Source organism: Natator depressus, chromosome 1, assembly GCF_965152275.1.
Source record: "Natator depressus isolate rNatDep1 chromosome 1, rNatDep2.hap1, whole genome shotgun sequence".
In the NCBI taxonomy this organism is placed as follows: domain Eukaryota; kingdom Metazoa; phylum Chordata; order Testudines; family Cheloniidae; genus Natator; species Natator depressus.
Genome location: NC_134234.1, coordinates 101512726 through 101538272, shown reverse-complemented (window position 1 = coordinate 101538272; position 25547 = coordinate 101512726). Strand labels below are relative to the sequence as shown.

General features: G+C 42.6%; 1 protein-coding gene across 2 annotated transcripts in view; it reads right to left on the bottom strand.

Annotated features, from left to right (window-relative positions):
- Nucleotides 1–20456, bottom strand: part of ERCC5 (ERCC excision repair 5, endonuclease) — a 36762-nt gene extending 16306 nt beyond the window's left edge. The window contains exons 1-10 of one of the 2 annotated variants that reach the window (XM_074963304.1): nt 20316–20456; nt 19171–19218; nt 17686–17806; nt 15967–16142; nt 14130–14245; nt 13954–14046; nt 13127–13187; nt 10851–10991; nt 9055–9262; nt 7109–8059 (exon numbers count right to left, since the gene is read on the bottom strand). In XM_074963304.1, the coding sequence (XP_074819405.1) occupies nt 7109–8059; nt 9055–9262; nt 10851–10991; nt 13127–13187; nt 13954–14046; nt 14130–14245; nt 15967–16142; nt 17686–17773 (1834 nt within the window). In that variant the 5' untranslated portion in view covers nt 17774–17806; nt 19171–19218; nt 20316–20456. The remainder of the gene's footprint in view (nt 1–7108; nt 8060–9054; nt 9263–10850; nt 10992–13126; nt 13188–13953; nt 14047–14129; nt 14246–15966; nt 16143–17685; nt 17807–19170; nt 19219–20315) is intronic. The other variant, XM_074963314.1, reaches the window with a different exon arrangement.
- Between the last annotated feature and the right edge of the window lie 5091 nt (nt 20457–25547).

Genomic DNA, 25547 nt, shown 5'->3' with positions numbered 1-25547 from the left:
ACTACCACAGCCGTGTTTGACTCCTTCAATGGAGATGGAGGCAACATGGAAGCAGGTTTTGGGGACGAGGAAGATGATGATGAGGTTGTAGACAGCTCACAGCAAGCAAGCAGAGAAACCGGTTTTCCCAACAGCCAGGAACTGTTTCTCACTCTGAACCTGGAGCCAGTACCCCCCCGAACCCACCCAAGGCTGCCTCCCGGACCCGCCAGGCGGAGAAGGGAGCTCTGGTGAGTGTACCTTTTAAAATACTATACATGGTTTAAAAGCAAACATGTTTAATGATTAATTTGCCCTGGCATTTGCGGCTCTCCTGGATGTACTCCCAAAGCCTTTGCAAAAGGTTTCTGGGGAGGGCAGCTTTATTCCATCCACCATGGTAGGACACTTTACCACTCCAGGCCAGTAGCAGGTACTCAGGAATCATTGTAGAACAAAGCATTGCAGTGTATGTTTGCTGGCGTTGAAACAACATCTGTTCTTTATCTCTCTGTGTTATCCTCAGGACAGTGATATAATTCATGGTCACCTGGTTGAAATAGGGTGCTTTTCTTAAGGGGACATTCAGAGGTGCCTGTTCCTGCTGGGCTGTTTGCCTGTGGCTGAACAGAAATGTTCCCCGCTGTTAGCCACGGCAAGTGAAGATTAGAAAGAAAAAAAAAAACACACTCGTGATGAAATGTTCTCTAAGCTCATGCTGTCCTCCGACACTGACAGAGCACAGACGAATGCGTAGAGGCAAATAATGTCAGAGTGCAGGAAAGCACAAAATGATTGGAAGGAGAGGTGGCGGGCTGAAGAGAGTAAGTGGCGGGCTGAAGAGAGTAAGCGGTGGGTAGAAGAGAGGGCTGAAGCTCAAATGTGGCAGCAGCGTGATGAGAGGAGGCAGGATTCAATGCTGAGGCTGCTAGAGGATCAAACCAGTATGCTCCAGTGTATGGCTGAGCTGCAGCAAAGGCAGCTGGAGCACAGACTGCCACTACAGCCCCTGTGTAACCAACTGCCCTCCTCCCCAAGTTCCATAGCCTCCTCACTCAGATGCCCAAGAATGCGGTGGGGGGGTCTCCAGCCAACCAGCCACTCCACCACAGAGGACTGCCCCAAAAACAGAAGGCTGGCATTCAATAAATTTTAAAGTTGTAAACTTTTAAAGTGCTGTGTGGCATTTTCCTTCCCTCCTTCACCACCCCTCCTGGGCTACCTTAGTAGTCATCCCCCTATTTGTGTGATGAATGAATAAAGAATGCATGAATGTGAAACAACAATGACTTTATTGCCTCTGCAAGCGGTGATGGTGGTTAGCTTACAGGGAAGTAGAGTGAACCAAGGGGCGGGGGGTTTCATCAAGCAGAAACAAACAGAACTTTCACACCGTAGCCTGGCCAGTCATGAAACTGGTTTGCAAAGCTTCTCTGATGCGTACCGCGCCCTCCTGTGCTCTTCTAACCGCCCTGGTGCCTGGCTGCACGTAACCAGCAGCCAGGCGATTTGCTTCAACCTCCCACCCTGCCATAAACATCTCCCCCTTACTCTCACAGATATTGTGGAGCGCACAGCAAGCAGTAATAACAGTGGGAATATTGGTTTCGCTGAGGTCTAAGCAAGTCAGTAAACTGCACCAGCGTGCCTTTAAACGTCCAAATGCACATTCTACCACCATTCTGCACTTGCTCAGCCTGTAGTTGAACAGCTCCTGACTACTGTCCAGGCTGCCTGTGTATGGCTTCAGGAGCCATGGCATTAAGGGGTAGGCTGGGTCCTCAAGGATAACTATAGGCATTTCAACATCCCCAACGGTTATTTTCTGGTCTGGGAATAAAGTCCCTTCTTGCAGCTTTTGAAACAGACCAGAGTTCCTGAAGATGCGAGCGTCATGTACCTTTCCTGGCCATCCCACGTTGATGTTGGTGAAACATCCCTTGTGATCCACCAGAGCTCGCAGCACTATTGAAAAGTACCCCTTGCGGTTTATGTACTTGCCGGCTTGGTGCTCCGGTGCCAAGATAGGGATATGGGTTCCGTCTATGGCCCCACCACAGTTAGGGAATCCCATTGCAGCAAAGCCATCCACTACGACCTGCACATTTCCCAGGGTCACTACCCTTGATATCAGCAAATCTTTGATTGCGTGGGCTACTTGCATCACAGCAGCCCCCACAGTAGATTTGCCCACTCCAAATTGATTCCCGACTGACCGGTAGCTGTCTGGCGTTGCAAGCTTCCACAGGGCTATCGCCACTCGCTTCTCAACTGTGAGGGCTGCTCTCATCTTGGTATTCATGCTCTTCAGGGCAGGGGAAAGCAAGTCACAAAGTTCCATGAAAGTGCCCTTATGCATGCGAAAGTTTCGCAGCCACTGGGAATCGTCCCAGACTCGCAACACTATGCGGTCCCACCAGTCTGTGCTCATTTCCCGAGCCCAGAATCGGCGTTCCACAGCATGAACCTGCCCCATTAGCACCACGATGCATGCATTGGCAGGGCCCATGCTTTCAGAGAAATCTGTCTCCATGTCCTGATCACTCATGTGACCGATACCGGGCGAGGAGGCGACGTCAGCGCACTCTGCCAGGTTCTGGTGCTGCATATACTGCTGGATAATGCATGTGGTGTTTAATGTGCTCCTAATTGCCAAAGTGAGCTGAGCGACCTCCATGCTTGCCTTGGTATGGCGTCCGCACAGAAAAAAGACGCGGAACGATTGTCTGCCGTTGCTCTGATGGAGGGAGGGGCGACTGACGACACGGCTTACAGGGTTGGCTTACAGGGAGCTAAAATCAACAAAGGGGGTGGTTTTACATCAAGGAATATTTCAGGCAGGACTTCACGGAGGGTTCCAATAAGAAATGGTGCACCTAAGTAATTGTTCTTATTGGAACAGGCAGGTTGGTCTGGCCTCTGATTGATACATGGCTAGATTTACCTCGCTGCACCTTTTCTGTGAGTGACTGCAGTGTGACCTAGAGGAATGAGTCCCCTAGACGGGGGAGGGGGGGAAGCAAATGAGTACAAAACCAATCTGGTCTATTTCTTGTTTTGATCCACTCCATCTATCTTTTACATCTTTGGCTGGCAGCAGACGGTGCAGAAGGACTGCAAGCCATCCACATCTCATGGCTACTCGGCAGAAGATGGTGCAGTAGGACTGCTAGCAATCCATATCGCCTGCCTGCTCACCATAAGATGGTTCAATAGGACTGACTGCAGGACTAAAGAGAATGACCTGGTCAAGTCACTTCTCATGTAGTCCCTGCACCCATGTCTGCCCAGGCGCTCCTGGCCGATGTGGCCAAGAGCACCTCGGACATGACGATGACAGCTACCAGTCCTACTGCACCGTCTGCTGCCACAAGGCAATGGGTTGCTGCTGCTGTGTAGCAATGCAGTACCACGTCTGCCAGCACCCAGGAGACATACGGTAACGGTTACCTGAGCGGGCTCCATGCTTGCCGTGGTATGGCGTCTGCACAGGTAACTCAAGAAAAAAGGCGCAAAACAATTGTCTGCTGCTGCTGCTTTCACGGAGGGAGGGAGGGAGGGAATGGGGGCCTGACGATATGCACCCAGAACCACCCGCGACAATGTTTTAGCCCCATCAGGCATTGGGATCTCAACCCAGAATTCCAGTGGGCAGCGGAGACTGCGGGAACTGTGGGATAGCTACCCACAGTGCAACACTCCGGAAGTCGACGCTAGCCTCGGTACTGTGGAAGCACTCCGCCGAGTTAATGCACTTAATACACTTAGAGCATTTTCTGTGGGGGGGACACACACTCGAATATATAAAAACGATTTTTAAGAAACCGACTTCTATAAATTCGACCTAATTTCGTAGTGTAGACATACCCTTAGACTGAGCTAGGAATTAACGACTGAATGAATCACAGACCTCTCAAATCCTGTGACCTCACCCTTAAATTTACATCACTAAGGATAAGGATATCACAAGCCCCCACCTAAGACAAAAGGACATATGAACCGAGTGGCTGTAGGTTGCTACAATTTGTGAATCACAAGTGGCAATTTTATTTGGGGGGAGGGGGGATGTAATCAAAGTATATGGGAAAACAAAGACATGTGAATGCTTCCTGGGAGAGGAGGGAAGTGGGAGAGAGGAAGAAGAATGGGAATAGGGGTCAGAGGTGTTTGAGGCTGCAGCCAGGAGAAGAGGTTTATGCAGAAGGAAATAAATGGGGATGGGAGGTAGGAGATGCAAGGTTAGAAGCTCAGGTAAGGGAGGCCTGGCACCCCTCAGCTCTGCCAGCACACCCTCACCTCCCTGCACTCCAACACTATTCCACTATAAACAGTTTTCCTTGGCTCTAGGCACTGCATTGGAATCAGGTTATAGGAAGGGTGAAGAAATAGCAATAGAACTGTTTTTATAACTGGGAGTGAAGACTTCAGAGAAATGCTTGCTTGTGGTGGGAAGGCTTGGATACAGTAGTGGGGAGGGGGACAGGTTGGATGGAGGAAAGCACTGAATGAGTCAGGGGAATAGTTGGGGAGGGATGCTGAAGCAGGACTGGTGAGAAGTGGCGGGAGGGCAGGCATAGGGAGGATTGCAGCTGTCTCAATATGCTAACTGTAGGACATGATCTATTCATCTACCTAAATGACTACTAACTCCTATCAACATCATTTCCTGTTCAAAAACTGAGGCAATTCAATGGCAAAAAAAACTACATTAATGCAGAGTTAAGGCTGCTGGTGATATGTTGTCCTCTTGCAGAACACACAGTTTAGCGAAACTCAAATGTCTGAAAACTGGGAAATGCTCATGCATACTTAACTTGGTCCTCTTTCATCAATGCCCAATATGGCCTGTTAACACAACCTGCCAATCCCACAGCTCCCAAAATGTAGAAGTTGTTCACCTCCTTTTTTAACCCATTCCATCCATAGGGTTCCACTATTAAAGCGCAAAAAGAGAGGGGGAAAGATTGCCCACACCACCTTCCTTCTACCCTCTTTGAGCAGTGCCTCACTATGCACGTAGCACATACTTACAGTGGCCCTTGGCACTAGGGTTCAGGAGGTTCCTGGTGTCCACTCATACACTTAACCATCTCCTCAGAGAGAAGAACATGTAAAATTTAAGGACCACTTCACAGCATTTTACAGCTCTCTTACACTTACTCACAGGATACAATCTCACTTTCATGTAACCATCATTTAAGTGTTAGAATCCTCATGTTCCCCCTCGTTGCTGACAATGCCCTTTGTAATAATACTTCTGTGCCCTGCTAATTACACAACATATACACAATTCTGCACAGAAATGATGCATACTGCATCCTGAAGGTACACGTGCAGCTCTTCCCTTAGCACTCACACCTCAGTGTGCAAAACATAGATCTCCTCATATCCTAATCATTGCCCTGTCACACATGTCCATATGTCACAAACACACATTACTTAGCAGACCCAACTGCTGCCTCCACCATTTAGTGCAAATACACCTAACACACTGACTGTGCCTGGAGCGTATGCAAATAATTCCAATTGACTAATGCCAGGAGAACAAAGGGAACGTGGCATGGTCAACTGCCTTTCCCTCCCCCGCATAGTGTTAGATGGAATCCTGTGGGTGAGAGAGAACGAGTGCATTGTAAAAGAAGGTGAACAGCTTACATATTTCGGGAACTGTGGCGTTGGCAGAGTAAAGGTATTTGTGTTAACAGGGGGGATTTGCTGAAAGAGGGCAGAGTTAAATATGCATGTGCAGCCTTAACTCTGCAGTTCCTGGTTTTCAGATGTTGGAGTTTTGCTCAACTCAGCATTCTGCAAAGGCACAACATACCACCAATCAACATTAACACTGCGTGAATATAGATTTTTTTGCCATTGAATTGAATCATTGGTCAAAATGTTAAGATATCAATTGACAGCTGACGTAAGCTATTAGTCAGTTTTTTGTTCCCGGAGGATCAGAGAAAGTTTTATATTAAAATAGGAGGAAATCAGTTAATTATCAAGATAAGATGTATTTATATGGTCCCAGATTTACTGAGCAAACTAAGAATACATCAAATTTGAGGTTCTAATACAAAATCAGACTTGGATATGGGACAGAAGTGTTCTTCCCTGACAAATTAAGTTATTACTGAGCCTAAGATCTATTATTTCTATATAAGGAGACAAAGTGTTTATGGACCCTCATCTCTTTTCCCAGGAACTAAGATGATCGTGTCAAACCATTGGATGATTTCAATCTTAGAAAAAATAAATCGTATTTGTCCAAGTTCTGGCAAATCCTAGATTACCCACTTATTAACAGTTTATAACATGTACTTTTTAAAATGAATATAACATTTGGATACCTAAATACATTGTGTTAGTCAAATGGCTACTTAACTCTTGCAAGATCACAATCAAATACAAAGGATGATCTGGGTATTATTCTTTATACAGAACACTTTTATATGAACAGTTCTGTCACGGCTACTGTGCTTTGCTACATTGCTGTTGCTAGATTTTTGTCAAGAGAAATTTCCAAATGATTAATTTCTCTTTGACAAATCAGAAAGACTGAAATCTGTTGGAATATTAAGCGTAGTATTGGTAAGTTCTTCTGATTTATAAACCAGTATCAAAACAAGACAAATTTGGGAATGATCTCTGAAATGAGGCTCATCATAATTAGAGCAACCGTCAGTCCCTCTTCAGGAAAATATTGATTTGTGACAGAGAATAAGAAATCATTTGAATCAAATCCTCTCATTTCAAATTTACAATCTAATAAAAGTACTTCCCCCTACAATTAAAGTATAATAAAAATCCCATATTAAAAACTACTTTGTAATCAAAATTTTTTTTTTTTTTTTAAAAAAAGGAAGCACTTCTTCCTGTCTACAAGAGATTATATATTTGTCATTGGGCCAAATTTAAAAAAAAAAAACATACATAAAAGCTTTTAAAATATGTCTTTGTCTCTATTAGCAGAGGTAAATGCAAGGGTCATGTCAGTAGACTGTGAACTCTTCAGGGTAGGGAATCTGGTCTTCCTGTGTATCTGTTCAGCAATTAGCACAATGGGGCTCTAAATCCTGACTGGGGCCTTGGCTACCACAATCAAATATGGAAAAAAACATCATGCTGCACATACCATCTGAATCACTCTCTTCAGAATGTGATTTCCTTTGTACTCTTGCCTCATTAGGATTTGCTATTTCTGGAGTGACTGAAAGTGGATGCTGTAGCTCAGGAGCATTCTTTTCTGCTTCTGGAAAAACACACTCTACATTTTCATATTCCACATTGTTGGAAATTTCTGTAGTTTCTGAATGAATCATAGCTACTGAAGTGGTCTTTGTTGTGGAACTTATTGGTTTCTGCATGGAAATATCCATACTTTCTTGCAGAGATCTTGAGTCCATTTTTGAAGTGTACTCTTGTTCGTCTTCTGTCTGTTCTTTATCTATTCTAATGATTTCAACAGAGGAATCATTTTTAACACAAGGTGTGCACACACCTTTAGATACAGGGATTAAAAAAAAATCTGACGTATGTTTTTGGTCTGATTCACCATCTTGCATAAGGACGGTGTTTGTTGAAAGATCTGTAGGTAAAAGTAGCGACTCTTTTCCATCCTTAATTTTAGAAACCTCATCTGAGCTACTAATAAGATCCTTCACCCCTGACATTTCCATTTGTGTTCTATCAGCACTAGCGGTAATAACTGCTCTCACATCATCATCACCACCACTTAAAGCTTGCTGAATAACCTGTAGTGTTCTTGGTGATACATTGCTTTCAACTGTACTGGGACAGAGAGTGGCTTGGTCCAAATTCAGCTTCCTTTTATCTTCATCCTCTGGCTCCTCTTCTGAGCTGCTTTCTAACATAGCTGCCTGTATAGCAAGCAAAGTTCTGGGAGAAGGTGGTGCTCCAGCTACATTGCTAGCCTTCTCTGTCTTTAACTTTTCAGGTGAAGGTGGCTTGGTATTAGCATTCATTTCATTATGTATTTTATCAGGTATGTTATATTCAGGTCCTGTGGAATGCCCAACTGAAAGAGTTTCTAAGTGCGTACTGGTGGCTTCCTTTACTTGAATACCTGAAAAAGAAAAAGACTGCTAAGTTTCTTCATATATAACTGTTTATATATTCCTTTTCTTCTATAATGAATTAGACTTAAAATCCTAAGAAGTTGGTGGTTGATAATCAAGTCTTATTACTCTATTTCTCTGCAATTTAATAATTAAGTTAGCGTTATAGTTCATTATACTGAAAGTATCAACAACAGTAAACTCTTTTATTCGGCACTTGACCAATTGGCAAGCTCTATAAACCGACATTTCAGATCTGCACTGAAAGTATGGTTTATAGTGCGGTTGGTGCAGGGCCGACAGGGAGCTGGGGCATGGGTGGGGCTGTGGGGCGCGCTCTGGGAGTCAGAGTTTGGGTCCAGGAGGGAGCTTGGGGCAGGGGGTTGGAGCACAGGAGGGGCTCAGGGTGCCAGATGGAGGGGGCGCTTACCTCTGGTGGCTCCCTGTCCCGGCTGTTGCTGGCGGAGGCGCAGCCAGGGAGCTCTGCAGGCATGCTACCTCCGTCCCTCCTCCTCAAGTGCTGACTTGGGGGCTCCCAGCCCATTGGCCAGGAACTGCAGCCAATGGGAGGTACGGGAGTAGCACTGGCAGACAGAGGCAGCGTGCCTGCTTACAAAGCCACCTGGCTGTGCCTCCACCAGGAGCAGCAGGGACGGGGAGCTACTTGTGGGAAGCTGCCGGATGTGAGCACCCCCACATCCAGCACCCCAAGCCACCTTCCACGTCCCAACCCCCATCCCAGGGTCCACGCTCCGCAGCCCTTCCTATTCCCCTGGCCCGCACACCCACCCCGCACTCCAAACCCCTCCCTCTGAGCTAACTGGCATTTTAAATTTACCGGCACCCCCCGTTCCCCCTGTATGCCGGTTAAAAAAGCTCTCACTGTCTATGTTTCTGTACATGAAACTCATATTTCTCATCAGTATATAGAAGACCAACAGCAATACAGAGTGCCCACACCCAGTGAGAAATTTCAGGATGTGAAGAGATAACATTACAATACCTTTTATCAGAATGTAGTGAGAAGTATCTTCAGAGACTACCCTCTTGCTTTCCACTTCTTTCATGAAGCCCCCCTCATTTTCATATTGGGTTTGGATTTGGCCTGAGTCCTGCTGACTCATCTCTTTTTCCACATTTTCTATGTATCGATTGAGGTTGTTTTTTTTAAGCAAACCCTTGAGTTGGTATTGTGAGAAGTCATTGGACTCCTTAAAACAAACAAATTAAACATGAAATGAGCCACACTATTTAAATAAAATGCAACTGCTGAATTTTTGAGGCAAATGTATTCATTGGGCTCTGGAGGAAACGGCGGTGTTACAAAAATAAAATAGGTATCAGTTTCTCTACATCTCATCACTTTCTGACACAGGACATTTTTCTGTTACTGACTGCAATGACACAAGGGACTGACACATTAACACAGGATAAAAATAGGTTAATTAGTGTGACAGACTGACAATATTCTGTAAAATCCTGAACCTTATGGAATGAAGTTAAAAACTTTAACTTAATTAATAACATTTATCAAATTAGTGGTAACACCTTTGATGTACACCCTATTAAAAATGCAACTGTGTATGTGTTACTGTAGCAAATACCTTCTCTCATGAGGGAGAGGGGTGCTAAATATACTTCCTCTATTATGAACCCCCCTGGAGGATAGGGTTCCAAGGACTGGGCCTGACAGAATCTAGGTTAAGGTTGCAGTTAATTCTGGTAAGCTTAATCACAAGCTTATAGGGTTTTTTTTGTTTGTTTTACTATATTTTACTTTAAGAATAAAATAGACTTGCACAGGATGTGCTACCTGATAAGAGTGATTGTCAACAGTTATATGTTATCAGTCTCTGAAGAGAAACCAAGCAGATGTCCTCAGGCAACCTGTCTGTGCTGGGAAATAGACAGTGAAGGCTGGGAACTGTGCAGCTTGGGAATACCAAGGTCAGAAGGGAGAGAGATGCAGGCCTCACCCCAGAATGGTAACAGCTGGGGAGCTGAAAGCAGTCAGTCAGCTGGAAGCTGTACCACTGAAGGGAGATACAGTTGCCCTGGAACTGTGACATTGTTTAATACTATTATTTAAAAAGTTTTAGGAACATTGTTAAATACACTGATACCTCTCTTACATGACCAGCAAAAATTAGTCATTTAAAAGAGATGGTCCATAACTCAAGAGCAAATAAAATTATAATGGAACCCACATTGGGGTGATTTAAATGTGGTTGCCTATTACAACATCTATCCTGGCAGGTTTCAATGCCACCTGCCATCTAAACAGTCCTATTACGCTTTAAAACATAGTTGTGCTCTCAAAAATTATTCTAAAAATGGCACTGCAGGGTTCCAGTTGTCTCTTAAATGACTTTTTATACATTTGCTTAGTTTACAAATAAAAAAATGATTTCCCAGCTACCAGCTCTGCATGCAATTTGGAATCTGGAAGTGAAGTTGTTTTCTTTCTGCCTGACTTATCATAAATAATAAGATTCACTAAATTCCAATTACAGAATAATTTTGGTGGTGAGGCATGAGCCACAATGCAAGAGTGGGCAAATTATAAAGCAATCTTGGCTCCGCAATTCTATCAGAAGTCAGAAACAACAACTCTGAATACATATAGAAAGCAAGTTTGTTGAGAACCATGACCCTGACATTTCTGTGCAGTCACTTTTCTGACATAGCACATCAAGGATTTTTTGATGTGAGATACTAATGCAGTCTTCATCGGCGCTAATGGCAGCAGACTCTATCCTACTGGCTTTAAAAAAAGCTGACAGATTTTTTAAATTTTACCTCTGGCATGGTCTCAAATAATGTTCGTCGCTTTGTAAACTCCTTTATGTCTGTTAGGATTTCATGTTTCACTTCTGGAGGCAGACTGCTGAAGTCTTCTGATTCAATGTCTACAGAATGAGGATTGTCAAAGAATTCTTCCTGTAAGTAGTGAAAGAGAACTTACAAACACTGATTTCATATGACCAAGGCAACAAACATACATAGAGTCACTCATAATCAAATGGAAAGTCAAATACAGTATTTAATCTCTCAAAAGCAGAAGTTAGTACAACGAGGCTTTTATTTAGGGCTGTCAAACAGTTAAAAACATTAATCATGCGATTAATCGGGCTGTTAAACAATAATGGAATACCATTTAGTTAAATATTTTTGGATGTTTTATACATTTTCAAATAGCAAGATATTTACATGCCAGATGTGCTGAAGATTCATATGTTCCTTCATGCTTCAATCACCATTCCAGAGGATAGGCGTTCATGCTGAAGACGGGTTCCGCTCGACAACAATCTAAGGCAGTGCAGACTGACGTTCATTTTCATCATCTGATTCAGATGCCACCAGCAGAAGGTTGATTTTCTGTTTGGGTTCTGTAGTTTCCACATTATAGTGTTGCTCTTTTAAGACTTCTGAAAGCATGCTCCACACCTCATCCTTCTCAGATTTTGGAAGGCACTTCAGATTCTTAAATCTTGGGTCGCATGCTGTAGCTATCTTTAGAAATCTCACATTGGTACCTTCTTTGCATTTTGTCAGATTTGCAGTGGAAGTGTTCTTAAAACGAACAACATGTGCTGGATCACCATCAGAGACTGCTATAATGTGAAATATATAGCAGAATGCAGACAAAACAGAGCAGGAGACATACAATTCTCCCTCCAAAGAGTTCGGTCACAAATTTAATTAACAAATTTTTTTTTTTTTTTTTTTTTTTTTTTTGTTAAGTGAGCATCATCAGCATGGAAGCTGAATGATGGCTGAAGCATGAAGAGGCATATGAATCTTTGGTGCATCTGGCATGTAAATATCTTGCAACACCAGCTACAACAGTACCATGCGAATGCTTGTTCTCACTTTCAAGTGTCATTGTAATTAAGAAGTGGGCAGCATTATCTCCGATAAATGTAAACAAACTTGTTTCTCTTAGCGATTGGCTGAACAAGAAATAGGACCGAGTGGACTTGTAGGCTCTAAAGTTTTACATTGTTTTGTTTTTTGGGTGCAGTTATGTAACCATAAACACTACATTTGTAAATTACATTTTCACGATCAAGAGAATGCACTACAGAACTTGTATGAGGTGAATTAAAATGCTATTTTTTATCATTTTTTCAAGTGCAAATATTTGTAATAAAAAATAAAGTGAACACTGCACACTTTGTATTCTATGTTGTAATTGAAATTGATGCATTTGAAAAATGTAGAAAACCTCCACAAATATTTAATAAATTTCCATTGTTATTCTATTGTTTAACAGTGCCATTAATCGCAATGTCATTTGAAAAAAGTTTACCTATCCTGAAAGTATTTTTATTGCTGTGCCATGGTGTTTTTAACCCTAGCAGGTCACAAAGTATAGACTTTTAAAACATGGTTGCAAAAGTGAGGGTTTATAAGTATTCAATGAAGAGAAGAAGGGACGACGAAATGCTTGAAGAGAGCGCATGTGCTGAAAGACTTCCAGTTGTAGGGACAGCAATTGTTGCAGGGACAAAGACAAAAGTTGGAATGAGAGCCAAAGGGAGGAGCAGAGACAACAGGAATTGGACAAACAAAGGGACATAATGATAAAAGAAGAGGCCCAACTGAGATAAAGTTTTTGAAATGAATAAATTGTGAATTTCGACAGGAGGGACTCCCAACATCCTCTCATAGTTTATTGAGAGCAAGAACGACGGAAAACATACATATATTAATGTCTTAAGTTTTCCATAGTTAACTTTCAGTAACAAAAATGTATTTTTTCTCTAAATGGTCCAATATTTCATGAATCACCACCTTAGAAAGAAATACTATGTAACACTGGGAAATTGAGTCTCCAGCTCTCCACCAGGAGATAGCACTAATTTCTACATTTTGGGATTAGCAAGATAGCAGACATTTTAAAAAAGTTATTGGTCCCTTAGGCAGGCAATCCTATTTTGACACCAGAAATTAAATCTGGTACCTCTATACACCCCAACCAGTATATCTGTTGGTCCTTGTTGTTAATATTGTTCATTTGAAGTGAGTGATTGAAAATTTTCACAATTACAGGGCTATTCAAATGTAGTTACCTGCAATATTTTTTTTTGGCTCATTCTCTCTTCCCACTCTTTTTCATCTTCGTCTTCTGAACTAAAATTACAAAAGGAAGCAAGGTAGACAAAAAGAAAGCTGTAGGGTTTTTTAAACATATGTACCAATAAGGTTTTTTCATAAGCAAAATAGAATGAACCTACTGGTTGCTCATGAACAGGAAAACTAAGTAATCTGAAATGTATAATAAAAAAAGATACAGGCTAGCAGAAAAGATGCAGAGGAATTGGATGGGATACAAAGATCATCACTAGGGCCATGATTGTCAGAGAGGTCACAGAGACCTCCATGACATTGGGGCACCGCAGCAGACCAGCCACCACCGGCAACAGGGCCCCCCAACCTGCCCAGCTGCCACGGGCAGCAGGGGAATCCCCGAGCTCCCCAGCAGCTCCCAGCCCTGCAGAGTAGTGCGGGACCCCCCCCTCAGCTCCTAGCCACTGTTGCTGGTTTTTTAATGTAGCTATTTCTATGCTAAGAATCAGAATGAGGCCTCCAAATAACTGTCACAACTGACCTGGTTCAGATTTGACTGTGTATCTCGTTACCCAGTAGTGGTGATTTAAGGCTTCGATTTTTGTCAGGGACGTTTTTAGCAAAAGTCAGGGACAAGTCACGGCTTCCGTGAATTTTTGTTTATTGCCCGTGACCTGTCCATGACTTTTACTAGAAATATCCACTAGAAATATCCAGCAAGTAAATACAGTTTGCATCCCACAGAGGAACACTCTCAAAAACAGCATTAAAAACTTTCAATATGGATTTTCACATATCAGACTGAGCTACTTGTTTTAGCATTGCTTACCTCTTTTTTTCTTCCTCTTGTAAAGAAGACAATACATACATATCATCAATTTCTTCTCTTCGAACTTGTGAAATACTGGGCAGTGCTTCATTGCTTAAGAAAAAGTTGGAAGAGTTATTAATATCTAAGCAAAAACTGCCACTGAAACAAGAGGAAAATAATGCTTTTGCCCTTGCCTTTTGCCTGTTAAAGCCGTTTTGATAGCTTGTCTTTTCAGGAAAGTTTTCAAGAGTTTTTCGGTAGTTTTCTTAGAGTCACTGGCTGCCAATTCTTTTCTTTGTCTTCGTTTAGCCTGCGAACATTAAATGAGTAACATCAGATTTCACTAAAAGGATACTTCTTGTTAATGGAAGATATTTTTCAGATGAATTACTCTTATAATAAGCTGTAAATTGAGACACTGTAGGTGACAGATTTTTTGTATAAAAATAGAATAGTTCTCATATTAATGGACATGAGCTTTCCATATCATGCCTGCATAAATATCAAAAACTAGATTATCTATAAAAGAGCCCAATCCTGCAATCTTTCCTCATTGACTTCCAGTTTTAAAATGGGTATCTTGGAAGCTTCTAGACTTCTCCTCCTCCCTCATGGTTATCACAAATCTGTTATGATCAGAACCTACAGCATCCCAGAAGGGGTTTTCCTGGGTTTTGAAAGGTTTTTTTTTTACATTTCCTGCTTTCTAAGAAAAAGAGGAGAGGCAAATCACAAAATAGTATCACATTTCCTTGTTTAAATTAATCTGAATTAAATACCAGTACTTTGAAGAAAAAAAAAAAAAAAACTTTAGTACTAATCATTTTATAAAAATAGAACAGATGGATGATCCAGTTTTCTAATTGCCAAGCTACACTTCAGAAGAAACACTGTGGGACATGGCAAGCATTGTTCCCTGAGAGAGATGTGCTGGAATGAGTAGATTTTTTTAAAATAATTCCTCACCCCAATCACAAATAAGTTCCAATCTTTATAGGGCATTTTTTTCCAAAATTGCAAAGGTATTAAAACAGGAAAGCATTATGAAATGAAAGTCATCCACTACTAAACTGGTGGGTTAGCCCATGTTCATTATATAGGTACCTGTGAAATTATAACTGACTTCTAATGCATAGTGTACTTCACTTAAACAATTGAGAAGAATGGTGGATTCTTGTCATGCTTAATGTCTGATTATTTTTTTTAAATCACCTTGTAAACTGTACACAGTTAGTCTGCACACTTCCCTGGCACTGCTCTCTTCATTCTTCCTCTCCTACTTCCTCTTTGCACACAAACTTGTTGTGTCTTGTCTTAATTTAGGGTTTAGTCCCGCAACTGATTCTGTTCAGACAACCCCCTCTATCAGGCCCCATTAACTTCAATCTCCAGGGGTATCAATCTGCTCCATTAAATTAATAGAGACTCCATGAAGGGACAAGGTCCACCACACAATGTCAGTTCCCCAATCATTGATTTGGCCTGCACAGTACCTAGCACATAGGACCCCCAATCTTAATGAGACTTCTGCACACTTCTGTAGAACTAACCATAGCAGTGATTCACCATGTAAATTATCTTTGTAAACTTGAGATGAAAATACCAACCCAGGCACAAAATCTACTTGCTCACCATTTAGTTTATCATCAAAAGTCATTGTGGTAATTATAGATTTTACTCACCCATTGAAAAGTACACATGCCCAGACCAGTGAGAAACCAGAATTTTTCAGATGGGTTTAAATATATCAATTCATTTGCATGAGCACAGTAATTAAACATCATAATCTGATCTTTAGACTATAATTATGCATATGTTCATGCAGAAACAATGTATAAGAGGAGCCTTTGTTCCTGCACTTACTGTAGCTGATTTAAGGCCCAATTCTGCTCTCACTGACATTAGTGGCAGAATTGCCATTCACTACAAAGATGCAGGACTGGGCACCTACTCTATAAACTTTCATATTGACAAATCTCCATCTTATTTAGCACTGGAAAGAACATAAAATTACTCAAAAAAAGTACAAACCAAAGTTTGCCTCTTCAGTAGTGGTGCCTCCCCATCAAAAACAAAGACAGGCCGGATTCGAAAAAATAACAACTTGCAGAGTCGATGGAACAAAGTGAGTAGGTGAGCATTTTGTATGGTGTTACCATGGCGGTCCCTTGCTCCTTTTACTGCTTGATTCAACCAAATGCTAATATCTTGAAGGACAGTTAAGAGAAAAAAAATGTATAGTCTTACAAGCACATTTCATAATGTTAACCATGCAATGAACAAACTATATTAAATTTATTTAGGTCTAAATCTTGTCTATTGTTCCAAGCCCAAGTAGCTAGGTTTGTATACAAAAGGCCAGTTGATCCTCCAAGGACCAGTGAAGATGGGAGAGGAAGGAATATTTAACACCATACCCAAGCCGAAGAGCAGCAATGGAGTCACTCTGCAGCCAATACAACAACCCTCATTCCTCCTGTAAGTGAATGAATTGTAATAGCTTCCCAGCTTTCATCCATGTTAACAAGATGATTTGAACTGATTTTTCCTGACCCAGAAGATAGGCATTAGTTTTCACTTTCTTTGTATTCTAGTTCAAATGACTGTCAGTACTGCAGACATCAGATGAGCTTATGAAATACAGACTCCTACAACCTGTCATTTGTTTGTGGAAGGAATCTGTAACTATAAAGGCACACGTTTAATTATTGTTTGTTCTTATTTATCATCCTTTGATTCCTACATTTTTACAAGTAATCCTTGAAGTCAAACCATGAAGATAACTAACTAGATTAGTGGTTAGTTTCAAATGCCATATATAGGGTAATAAAAATAAAATACACAGAATTTTGGCAAGGGTTCATTTTTGTTCCAAAAAATACACTGTCATTTGCCAAAGAGGTGTCCTATGCATGCTCTGATAAATTTTCAGCCAGTATATCTGTCCTAAGCAAAACTGTTATAGAATCCCACTCCCCTTGGCCCCATTTAGAATGCTGAAACAAATATGCTTTGCAACCATGCGTTGATGCTCAGATGATGAGTGTGATATAAATGGTTTATATAGCATTTATCTATTTATTTATTTTTTTAATAACACAGCCATATCCAAACTAAGTTATACTGGTTTGGTCAGCCAGGTAGGCCAGACCACACCATGTTATAAATGAGTTTTTTAAAAAAAACCTAGCCTATGTCTCTTCCTGAACTAATGCAAGGTTTTGAAATTCCTCTCTGCACCATCTGGCTAAACTGTAGTGTAACTCATTTCAGTCTGAACCATGTCTTAAATACAGAGGATTAGAATGTGCCTTTGATAACACTGAAAAGCCTTTTATTAACAGACTGCACTTTAATGTGTAGAAAAACTTCAGAAACAGAGCTAGAGTCAATCAGATGCAGCATTCCACCTCATCCTATTTTGGCATGAACCAAAAGTGAAACCCTACATACAGAATGAATTCAGTCCCTTTCAGCTTTTCAGATTAGCATACCCTTTACTGGAATATTTCATTCTACATTTGTGTGTAAGATATAAAGACCAAACCAGTTAAAGAACTCCTTGCCACTTGATCTTTCCAATCATAAGATTTCATCTGTCAAACTCACAGGGTCTATACCTGTACTATGCCTAGTCCTAATAGATTGTTTTGGTAAGGTCAATTCGGGATATTTCTGCATTTTTCACAATGGAACAGATGGACCAGCATGTTTCAGCAACAGTATGTCAACTCAAGGTTTTAAGGATACCAACAGCAAGAATTTTTCCTTCCAAAGTTTCTGGGTTTATAGGTCTTCCAGAGCATTCAAGCAGTTTCCAAAGTCCTTGAACTCCCATTGTTCTTCCTTACTTACTCTGAAGGAAAAGAATCTATGGGGAAAAGTTGTAAATATTTACTTTATGGTGCAAAGAACCTTGTTTATGAAAACAAAAGGTTTGTTATTAATACAAACATTTATAAACAGCAAAAAGTGTGTTTAGAAAACCTTGCTCACCAACAAAATAGTAGAGTTGCATTAAATCACAGCTACAATAGTAGCTGAGTAACCATCCACTATGATGATTATTGTTCTTCATTATTTTACAGGCATATTGAGTACTTCACAGAAGACACATGAAAAAACTCATGATCCCTACCCTAAATATCTTATGAGCTAAGTGAAACCCATGACCCTGAGATTAAAATCTCTTATTCCACTGCCTGCAATAGCTAGGCGACCCCAATAATTCTTCCTTTTCATGTGATAAATCAGGAAGACGACTGCACACAGGCTGCACATGAGCAAGAGTTAAATTTATACCCCATTTTATACTCCCTGTAACTTCTGTAACATAAATAACAAACAAAACAGGCATCAAAAGTATTTAATTTGCCTTGCTCAACTAAATCTGAAGATTCTTGGTGAAGGCAAGTTTTCCTGTCTCTTGCACGGCACTATTCATAACAAGCATAGTAAGCTAGCTATAAATCTACAACAGTGAAGTGAGCAGCACCATCACCCCACACTGGAGTGCTGGCCCAGGCCGGTTACCACCGAACCAGCTTCCTTGTCCTTCCTCCCCTCCCTCCCCGCACGAATGGGGCCCCACTGCAGTCCGCCCGACCCACAGCAGCCTAAGTGCTTCCCTAACTTACAGGGCAGTTGTGATGCACACAGAAATGTTGTCAATTTGAAATAGGGTCAATATATTTAAAAAAAAAAAGAGAGAGAGAGAGAGAGAGAGAAATATGTTGTCAGGTACCATAACAGCCTACCCCCTCAATTTTTTTTAAACTATAAGAGTTTCCTATTCCTAGAAAATTTCTCTCACCCATGTGGAACCACTTGCAGAATCCATGCAGGTGAAACAGTAAAAATGACTATACTAAGAATACCATCATATGAACAAAGGCCTTGTCTACACTGCCACTTACAGCGCTGAAAATTTCTTCACCCAGGGGTGTGAAAACACACTCTCCTGAGCGATGCAAGTTTTAGCACTGTAAAGTGGCAGTTCTGGCTGGTAAGGAGGGCTCACTGGAAGGTGGCTGGTGTATAGCTGGGTACCAATGGAGGAACCAGAATAGGAAGCTAGGTGGGTGGATGTTGGGGCTGCTGGAAAACAAATGCTACTAGGATTTGGAGACCGAGGGTGTTGATGCTCAGGGGGAGCAAGGGATACTGTAGCTGGGTGGGAGTCTGGTGTGGGGGTGGGGAACCGCTGGGAAGCCAGGGGCCAGTATTAGGCCTCACCTTTGCTGCTGCTGCGGCACCTCCTCCTCCAGCTGCTCATTCCTGGCCCTGGTCAAACAGAAGGAACAGCAAGAAAGAAGGCAATTTGGTCACTAGTCCACAGGCACTGCAGGTACCAAAATACAAAACTGCAGTCAAATGCCTGTCGCCTTCCCACAGCACACCTAAACAAATGACATTTCAGGTAAGATGTGGGAATGCATGGCATGCCTGCCAAAAGCATGACTGCAACACGAAATACATGACGCTTCGTAGCCCTCTCTTTTACATATAGCAAGGGAGCGCCACCTCCAGAACTTCCAGTTCTCAACTACAGCAGTATTACACAAGGTGAGAGGTGATCTCTCAAGGCAGAAAAAGTGCAGGCCATTTAGGGCTGTGTAGGTCAATTCCCAAAAGCAGGCAGTGCAGATCACAAAGCACTGGTAGCAGCTCACTGTGAAATACAAGTAAACTGCTGTAAATTGTACTAGCTGCAATTTCCCAATGGAATTAAGATACAGCCCCAAATAAAGCACAGTGCACTAATCTGTTAGGTACTTATATGGAACCACTACTATATTATCTGAGCACCTCACAGTCTTTTTCATCTATTTAAAAAAAACCCTGACATATAGGGATGTACAATGTTCCTACAAAGAGACTAAATGATTTGCGCAAGGTCACACAGTAAGTCTGTGACAGAAAAAGGATTTGAACCCAAGGGTCCTAAATTCTAGGCTAGGGCCAAATGGATTGAATGCTGGACCATCCTTCCTCTGCTGGTGATGACAAAACATGAATCGCTGTTGTGAAGTCTGCACAAGAGAGAAAGACATGCGACCTTTTGGCCAGCTTGAAATAGAAAGGCAAAAAGAAAAGTGAAAGCTGGTTCTCCACTTTAAAACAGCATCAGCAAAACACTGCAATGTTCGGTGAAGTATTTATTTGATCAAAATCTCTGCAATTTTTTCCCCCCTCCAAGGACAATTTCTTTTGATTTTTTTTATTTAAAAAATTATTATTTTTTTTTTATAAAAGTTCTTTTATAAAAACCTGAACTTCGAGCTAAATTCGATCTGGTTGTTTTTAAAAAGACTAGAAGGAAATGGTCAGAAGTGCACCAACCCACCAGCCCTTGGAAGTCTAATTGCTACTGTGCAGACCTTCTCATCGGGGAAGCCCGGCTCTGCCACAGCGACTAACAGGAGGCGGGTGGCCACTTTATCCAGCTGCGCCGGTCTCGCGGCAGCCCCCGGGCCCGGCTCTGGCTCCAGGAGGGGTGAGCGCGCCGCCACCACCGCGAGCTGGCCGGGCCGCAGGGAGGGTCGGCTCCGCGCCCTCCCGCGCCGGCGCAGCGGTGGCTCGGCTCACCCCTCGGTTACCCCCGAACCGGCGCCTTCTCCTCCGCGGCACGGGCCGAGCCCCGGCCCCGCAGCGGCCCAGCCTCGCCAGCCGATCGCTGTAAGGAGCATGCGCGGGCGCGGGGCAGGCTGGGAGTTGTAGTTCGCTCTCAACGGAAACGAACCGCTGCCAGGTCACCGCGCGCGCATCCCCCATTTTATCCGCCCTTGGACGGCGGCTCTGAGTCTCCGGGCGGCTATTTCAGACGCCGGGGCGGGGGCGCGGCAGACTTGGGCCCTATGCTGAAGCTTTTCTGTGCCACCCCAAGGGTTAGAAACTTAAGTCCTGATTCTGCCTATACACACACACGCTGATGCACCTGCGTAACTTTACCTTTGCTGGAAGTGCGTGGGACTGCTGCTCACACTCCTGAAGTCAAGCACGTGCAGAAGCAGTTTCAGGATTGGGGCCTTGCGCCCCGCCCTCCCCCTTTTTTTATTGAAACCTGAGAGTCTCATGACAGGTTTCAGAGTAGCCGCTGTGTTAGTCTGTATTCGCAAAAAGAAAAGGAGGACTTGTGGCACCTTCGTCGGCTGCAATGAGCTGTAGCTCACGAAAGCTCATGCTCAAACAAATTGGTTAGTCTCTAAGGTGCCTGAAGTCCTCCTTTTCTTTTTGAGATTCTCATGTAATTACTTGACTCCAAGTTACCAGGATTAATAAAAACAACAAATATGGCAAAGCTTCAGATAAAATGAAGAACTTGCAATACTGCCAAATAGATAAGGGCACCTCAGAATTTGGCTCACAATTGGTGTATTTTTTTTTTTTTTTGTGATTAGTTTGTCCCAAGCCATGTGTTGTGTTTCTACTGTCAAGAGAAACTTAAATAAAATGTGTCCTGTGCACTAAAGGCTAAAGCCTGATAGATGCTGAGCACTTGCAAGTCAATGCAATACTTAATATTACAACCTGGCCCAGTCCTCTTTTCTGGAAAAGTCACCAATCTGTTGTAAGCAGATCCAGTCCTGGACCCCAGATGCTTCTAAGCCCCCTGGTCCATTTATTGTTTATAGGTCTGTGAGTCTAGGGCACACTACCAGGCACAGACCTGTTGTCTGAACTGTTATATCCTTGGGGGCAATCGTTTTAGGAAACAATCACTTGAGACACAGAGAGCTGTAAACCTTAAAAGCAGCCATTTATTGCCACACACTGAACTAACCAAAAACCAGTCAAAACTGGCTGGGCTATCCCCTAATAATCTAACTCAGTTGCCATAGCAACAACAAGATTCTATTACCATGACAACCAAATACACAACATATTCCTCCCCCCTTAATGAGAACATCTAAATAAAACAAACACTGGACTAGAGAAGGAGGGAAGACTGCCTCTGTTCCCGGCTAAACCTCAGGAATTATTTTGCCCGGTAACCGTGGGTTTACCCTAGCTAAAGATCCAGTCATTGAGGAGGCCTTCTGTCTCTAGGTGGATTACGGCAGACTTTTAGTGTTGTTGCACCTGAAAATGTCTTGGCGCAGGCCTAACAATGGGCTCAGGGTTCACAGTGCGAATGGGTGAAGATGTGGTATCAGCTCGTTCCAGGAAGGAGGGTATCTCTGCCGCTGGCAGCAATGGAGGAGGAAAGTCAGGAACAGGTGACTCTTGATTCGGAGTCTCACTGAAAGTGGTGAAGTCAGGCAACTCAACTGAAGATGTATCCTGAGGACTGGTATGACCTGGCAACAGCTGATCTACATGTCGCCGCCAGGTGAGATCCTCTACAGTCCTGACTGTGTAGGAAACAGGTCTGGTTTGAGCAATGACAGTGGCAGGGATTCATTTAGCTCCAGAAGTATAATTCTGAGCCAAAACTGGCTGTCCTGGGCTAAAGGTTCGGTCTTTTGCTCTGGGTGCACGCCTGATGACTTGACCTTGCTGCTGACGTTGCACAATTTGTTGGGGTTCAGAAGGTTTCAGCAGATCAAAGCAAGTGCGTAGCTGTCATCCCGCTATTAGAAAGGCCGGGGATGCTTTGGTCGTAGCATGAGGTGTGTTTCTGTAGGATAGTAAGAAGGTGTCCAGATGCTTTTGAATGGATAATTGTCCTCTTGCTGATTTCAAAGCTTGTTTCATTGTCTGCACAAATCTTTCAGCTAATCCATTGGTGGATGGATGATATGGTGCTGAAGTGATGTGGTGTATCCCATTTGCCTTAATAAAATTTTGAAACTCTTGAGAGACAAACTGCAGTCTGTTGTCGCTCACAAATTGTTCTGGCAGACTGAAACGACTAAAGAGTCCCCATAGTTTTTGGATAGTACTCTCTGCAGTAGTGGACTGCATTATAGAGACTTCTGGCCATTTAGAATGGGCATCTACCACCACCAAGAACATGCTTCCTTCAAGTAGGCCAGCGAAGTCAAGGTGAATACATTGCCACGGGTTTTCAGGACAGTCCCATGAGTGTAGCGGGTGCCCACTGGGGTGCATTCCTCAGACCCTGACATGACATACTTGCTCTTGCCTTCTCTTCAATAGCGCTGTCCAATCCAGGCCACCAAAAATAGCTTTGTGCAATTTCTTTCATGCTCACTATTCCAGAGTGACCGGAATGTAGCTGTTCTAACATCTGTGATATCAGTGGTTGTGGGATAATGACACGTCTCCCCCACAACAAACAACCAGATTGGATCGATAACTCCGTCCTCCTGGATATGTAGGTAACAAGGTTGGGTGAGACTGGAGAGGTTCGTCGAGATGTTCCATGCATCACCAGGTCCATAACTTGGGACAATACTGGGTCAACTCAAGTTGTCTTCTTTACCTGAGGAGCAGTGATGGGTGTATTCTCTACCTGTTCAAAGTAAAAGATTTCCTTCTGGGCAATAGCTTGATGTTTGACTGGCAAAAGCAGCCTTGAGAGACCATCTGCATTGTCATGCAGAGTGGATTTCCGATATTTGATTTCATATGTGTGAGCAGAAAGCAACAATGCCCAATGTTGCATACGACTAGCAGCTAATGGGGGGATGCCTGTGTGGGGTCCAAAAATTGAAGTCAGAGGTCGATGGTCTGTGAGAAGAGTAAACTTCCGTCCAAACAGATACTGATGAAACTTCTGAATTCCAAAAACGATTCCCAATGCCTCATGTTCGATTTGGGCATATTTAGTTTCTGCTTTGCTTACACTGCGTGAAGCAAAAGCAATAGGTCTCTCTTCTCCCGAAGGCATAATGTGTGACACGACCGCTCCCACTCCATAAGGAGTAAGGATGGATCAAAGTGTGTCAGAACTTCAGAATTTAGCAATGCACCCTTAGCTTTGTTAAATGCAACATCACAGGCTTCAGTCCACTTCCAGGCGTTGTTCTGCCCAAGGAGTTCGTGAAGTGGTTTCAGCAGTGTGTCTAACTGAGATGAACGTTCCATAATAGTTTAATAGTCCTAGAAACAAGCGAAGCTGGCTAACATTTCAAGGCGAGGGAGCCTCCATAATAGCCTTAACTTTTGCAGGGGCCTTACGAAGACCCGTAGCATCAATGATGTGTCCCAAATATTCAAGGGGATTGGAAGAATTCACACTTGTCTTTGTGGACTCACAGGCCATACTCTTCCAGTCTTTGTAGGGTAGCATCTAAATTCTTCAGGTGATCCTCCTCATTCCTTCCAGTGACCAGGATGTCGTCCGGATAGCACTGGACTCCTGGCAAGCCACACAAGATCTGGTCCATAGCCCTCTGGAACAGGGTGGGAGCAGATGTTATTCCAAAGGGTAGGCGACAGTATCGATAAAGCCCTTTAGCATCACAATAGTCAACAGTTCTTGGGACTTTTCATCGACGTGCATCTGTAAATACGTCTGACTCAGATCAATCTTACTAAACATTTGTCCTCCAGCCAGGCCCGCAAAGAGGTTATCAATGCAGAGAAGCGGGTATTGCTCTGCACACAACACTGGGTTGACAGTAAATTTAAAATCACCACAAATTCGGAGGGAGCCATCTTTCTTCACTATTGCAACGATAGGAGTTGCCCATGGGCTATGGGTAACTGGTATTAGGACTCCATTTGTGAGCAGGCGCTCCAGGTCCGCTTCAACTTTTGGCATGATGGCATATGGCACAGTTCTGGCTTTCAGATATTTTGGTTGACTGTCAGGTTTAATGTTCAATGTCACAGTGATTCCCTTCATATTTCCCAGATCCTCTCCAAAAACAGCAGCATGTTTCCTTAGTATAGCGGTCAGACCAGTTTCTTCTTTAGTTATTCAGTGCACTTCTGCCCAGTTCAGCTGAATCTTTCTAAGCCAAGACCTACCCATTAAGGCTGGGTAGTTACGTCTCACCACAAACAGTGGCAATTTAGCAGCCTGGGGGAGGGAGGCGTAAAGAAATTCCAGGGGGGGGGCGCAAGGCTGTGAAATTTTCATTACGAAAAATTTTTTTATCAGCATAAAAAAAATTTTTTTAAATTTAATAGACCAACAGATGATAAATTATACATATTCTTTATACATAATAACTACTCATAAAATTGTCCAGTTACAGGCCTATATTATTTAACTACAATAAAGTATTAACAATCTTCTCATTTTTGATTATGAATATAATAGACAAGAATAAAGGTATAACAAAGTACAATAATAATAAAAATACAACTAAAAATAAAAGTAATATAACTGTAATGTTTTCAAATTTCATACCATGAAATGTGAATTTTTTTTTTTTTGCCTTTCAACGTGTAGGAGTGCTGTTTTGGTTGGTGGGGAGGCTGAAGACCAATGTAGAGAGTGATGGAACTTTTTAAAACTTCCTAGCTTGCTCACGAGAGTGTTCGAGACTGTTCTATCATGGGAGTGGTTACCTCCACCAGTCACCGTGTAAGACCGGCTACTTGCCGGACTGGTGGTGGGGTATATATAGGGTAGCATGCGTCCATACGTAATAGTACTAGTAAATAAACGTTTGCAATAACTCAAATTAACTTGCATCCATTATTATTCACGAATCAGGAAAATTATTTTTATAGATTTTTTTTATTAGTATATT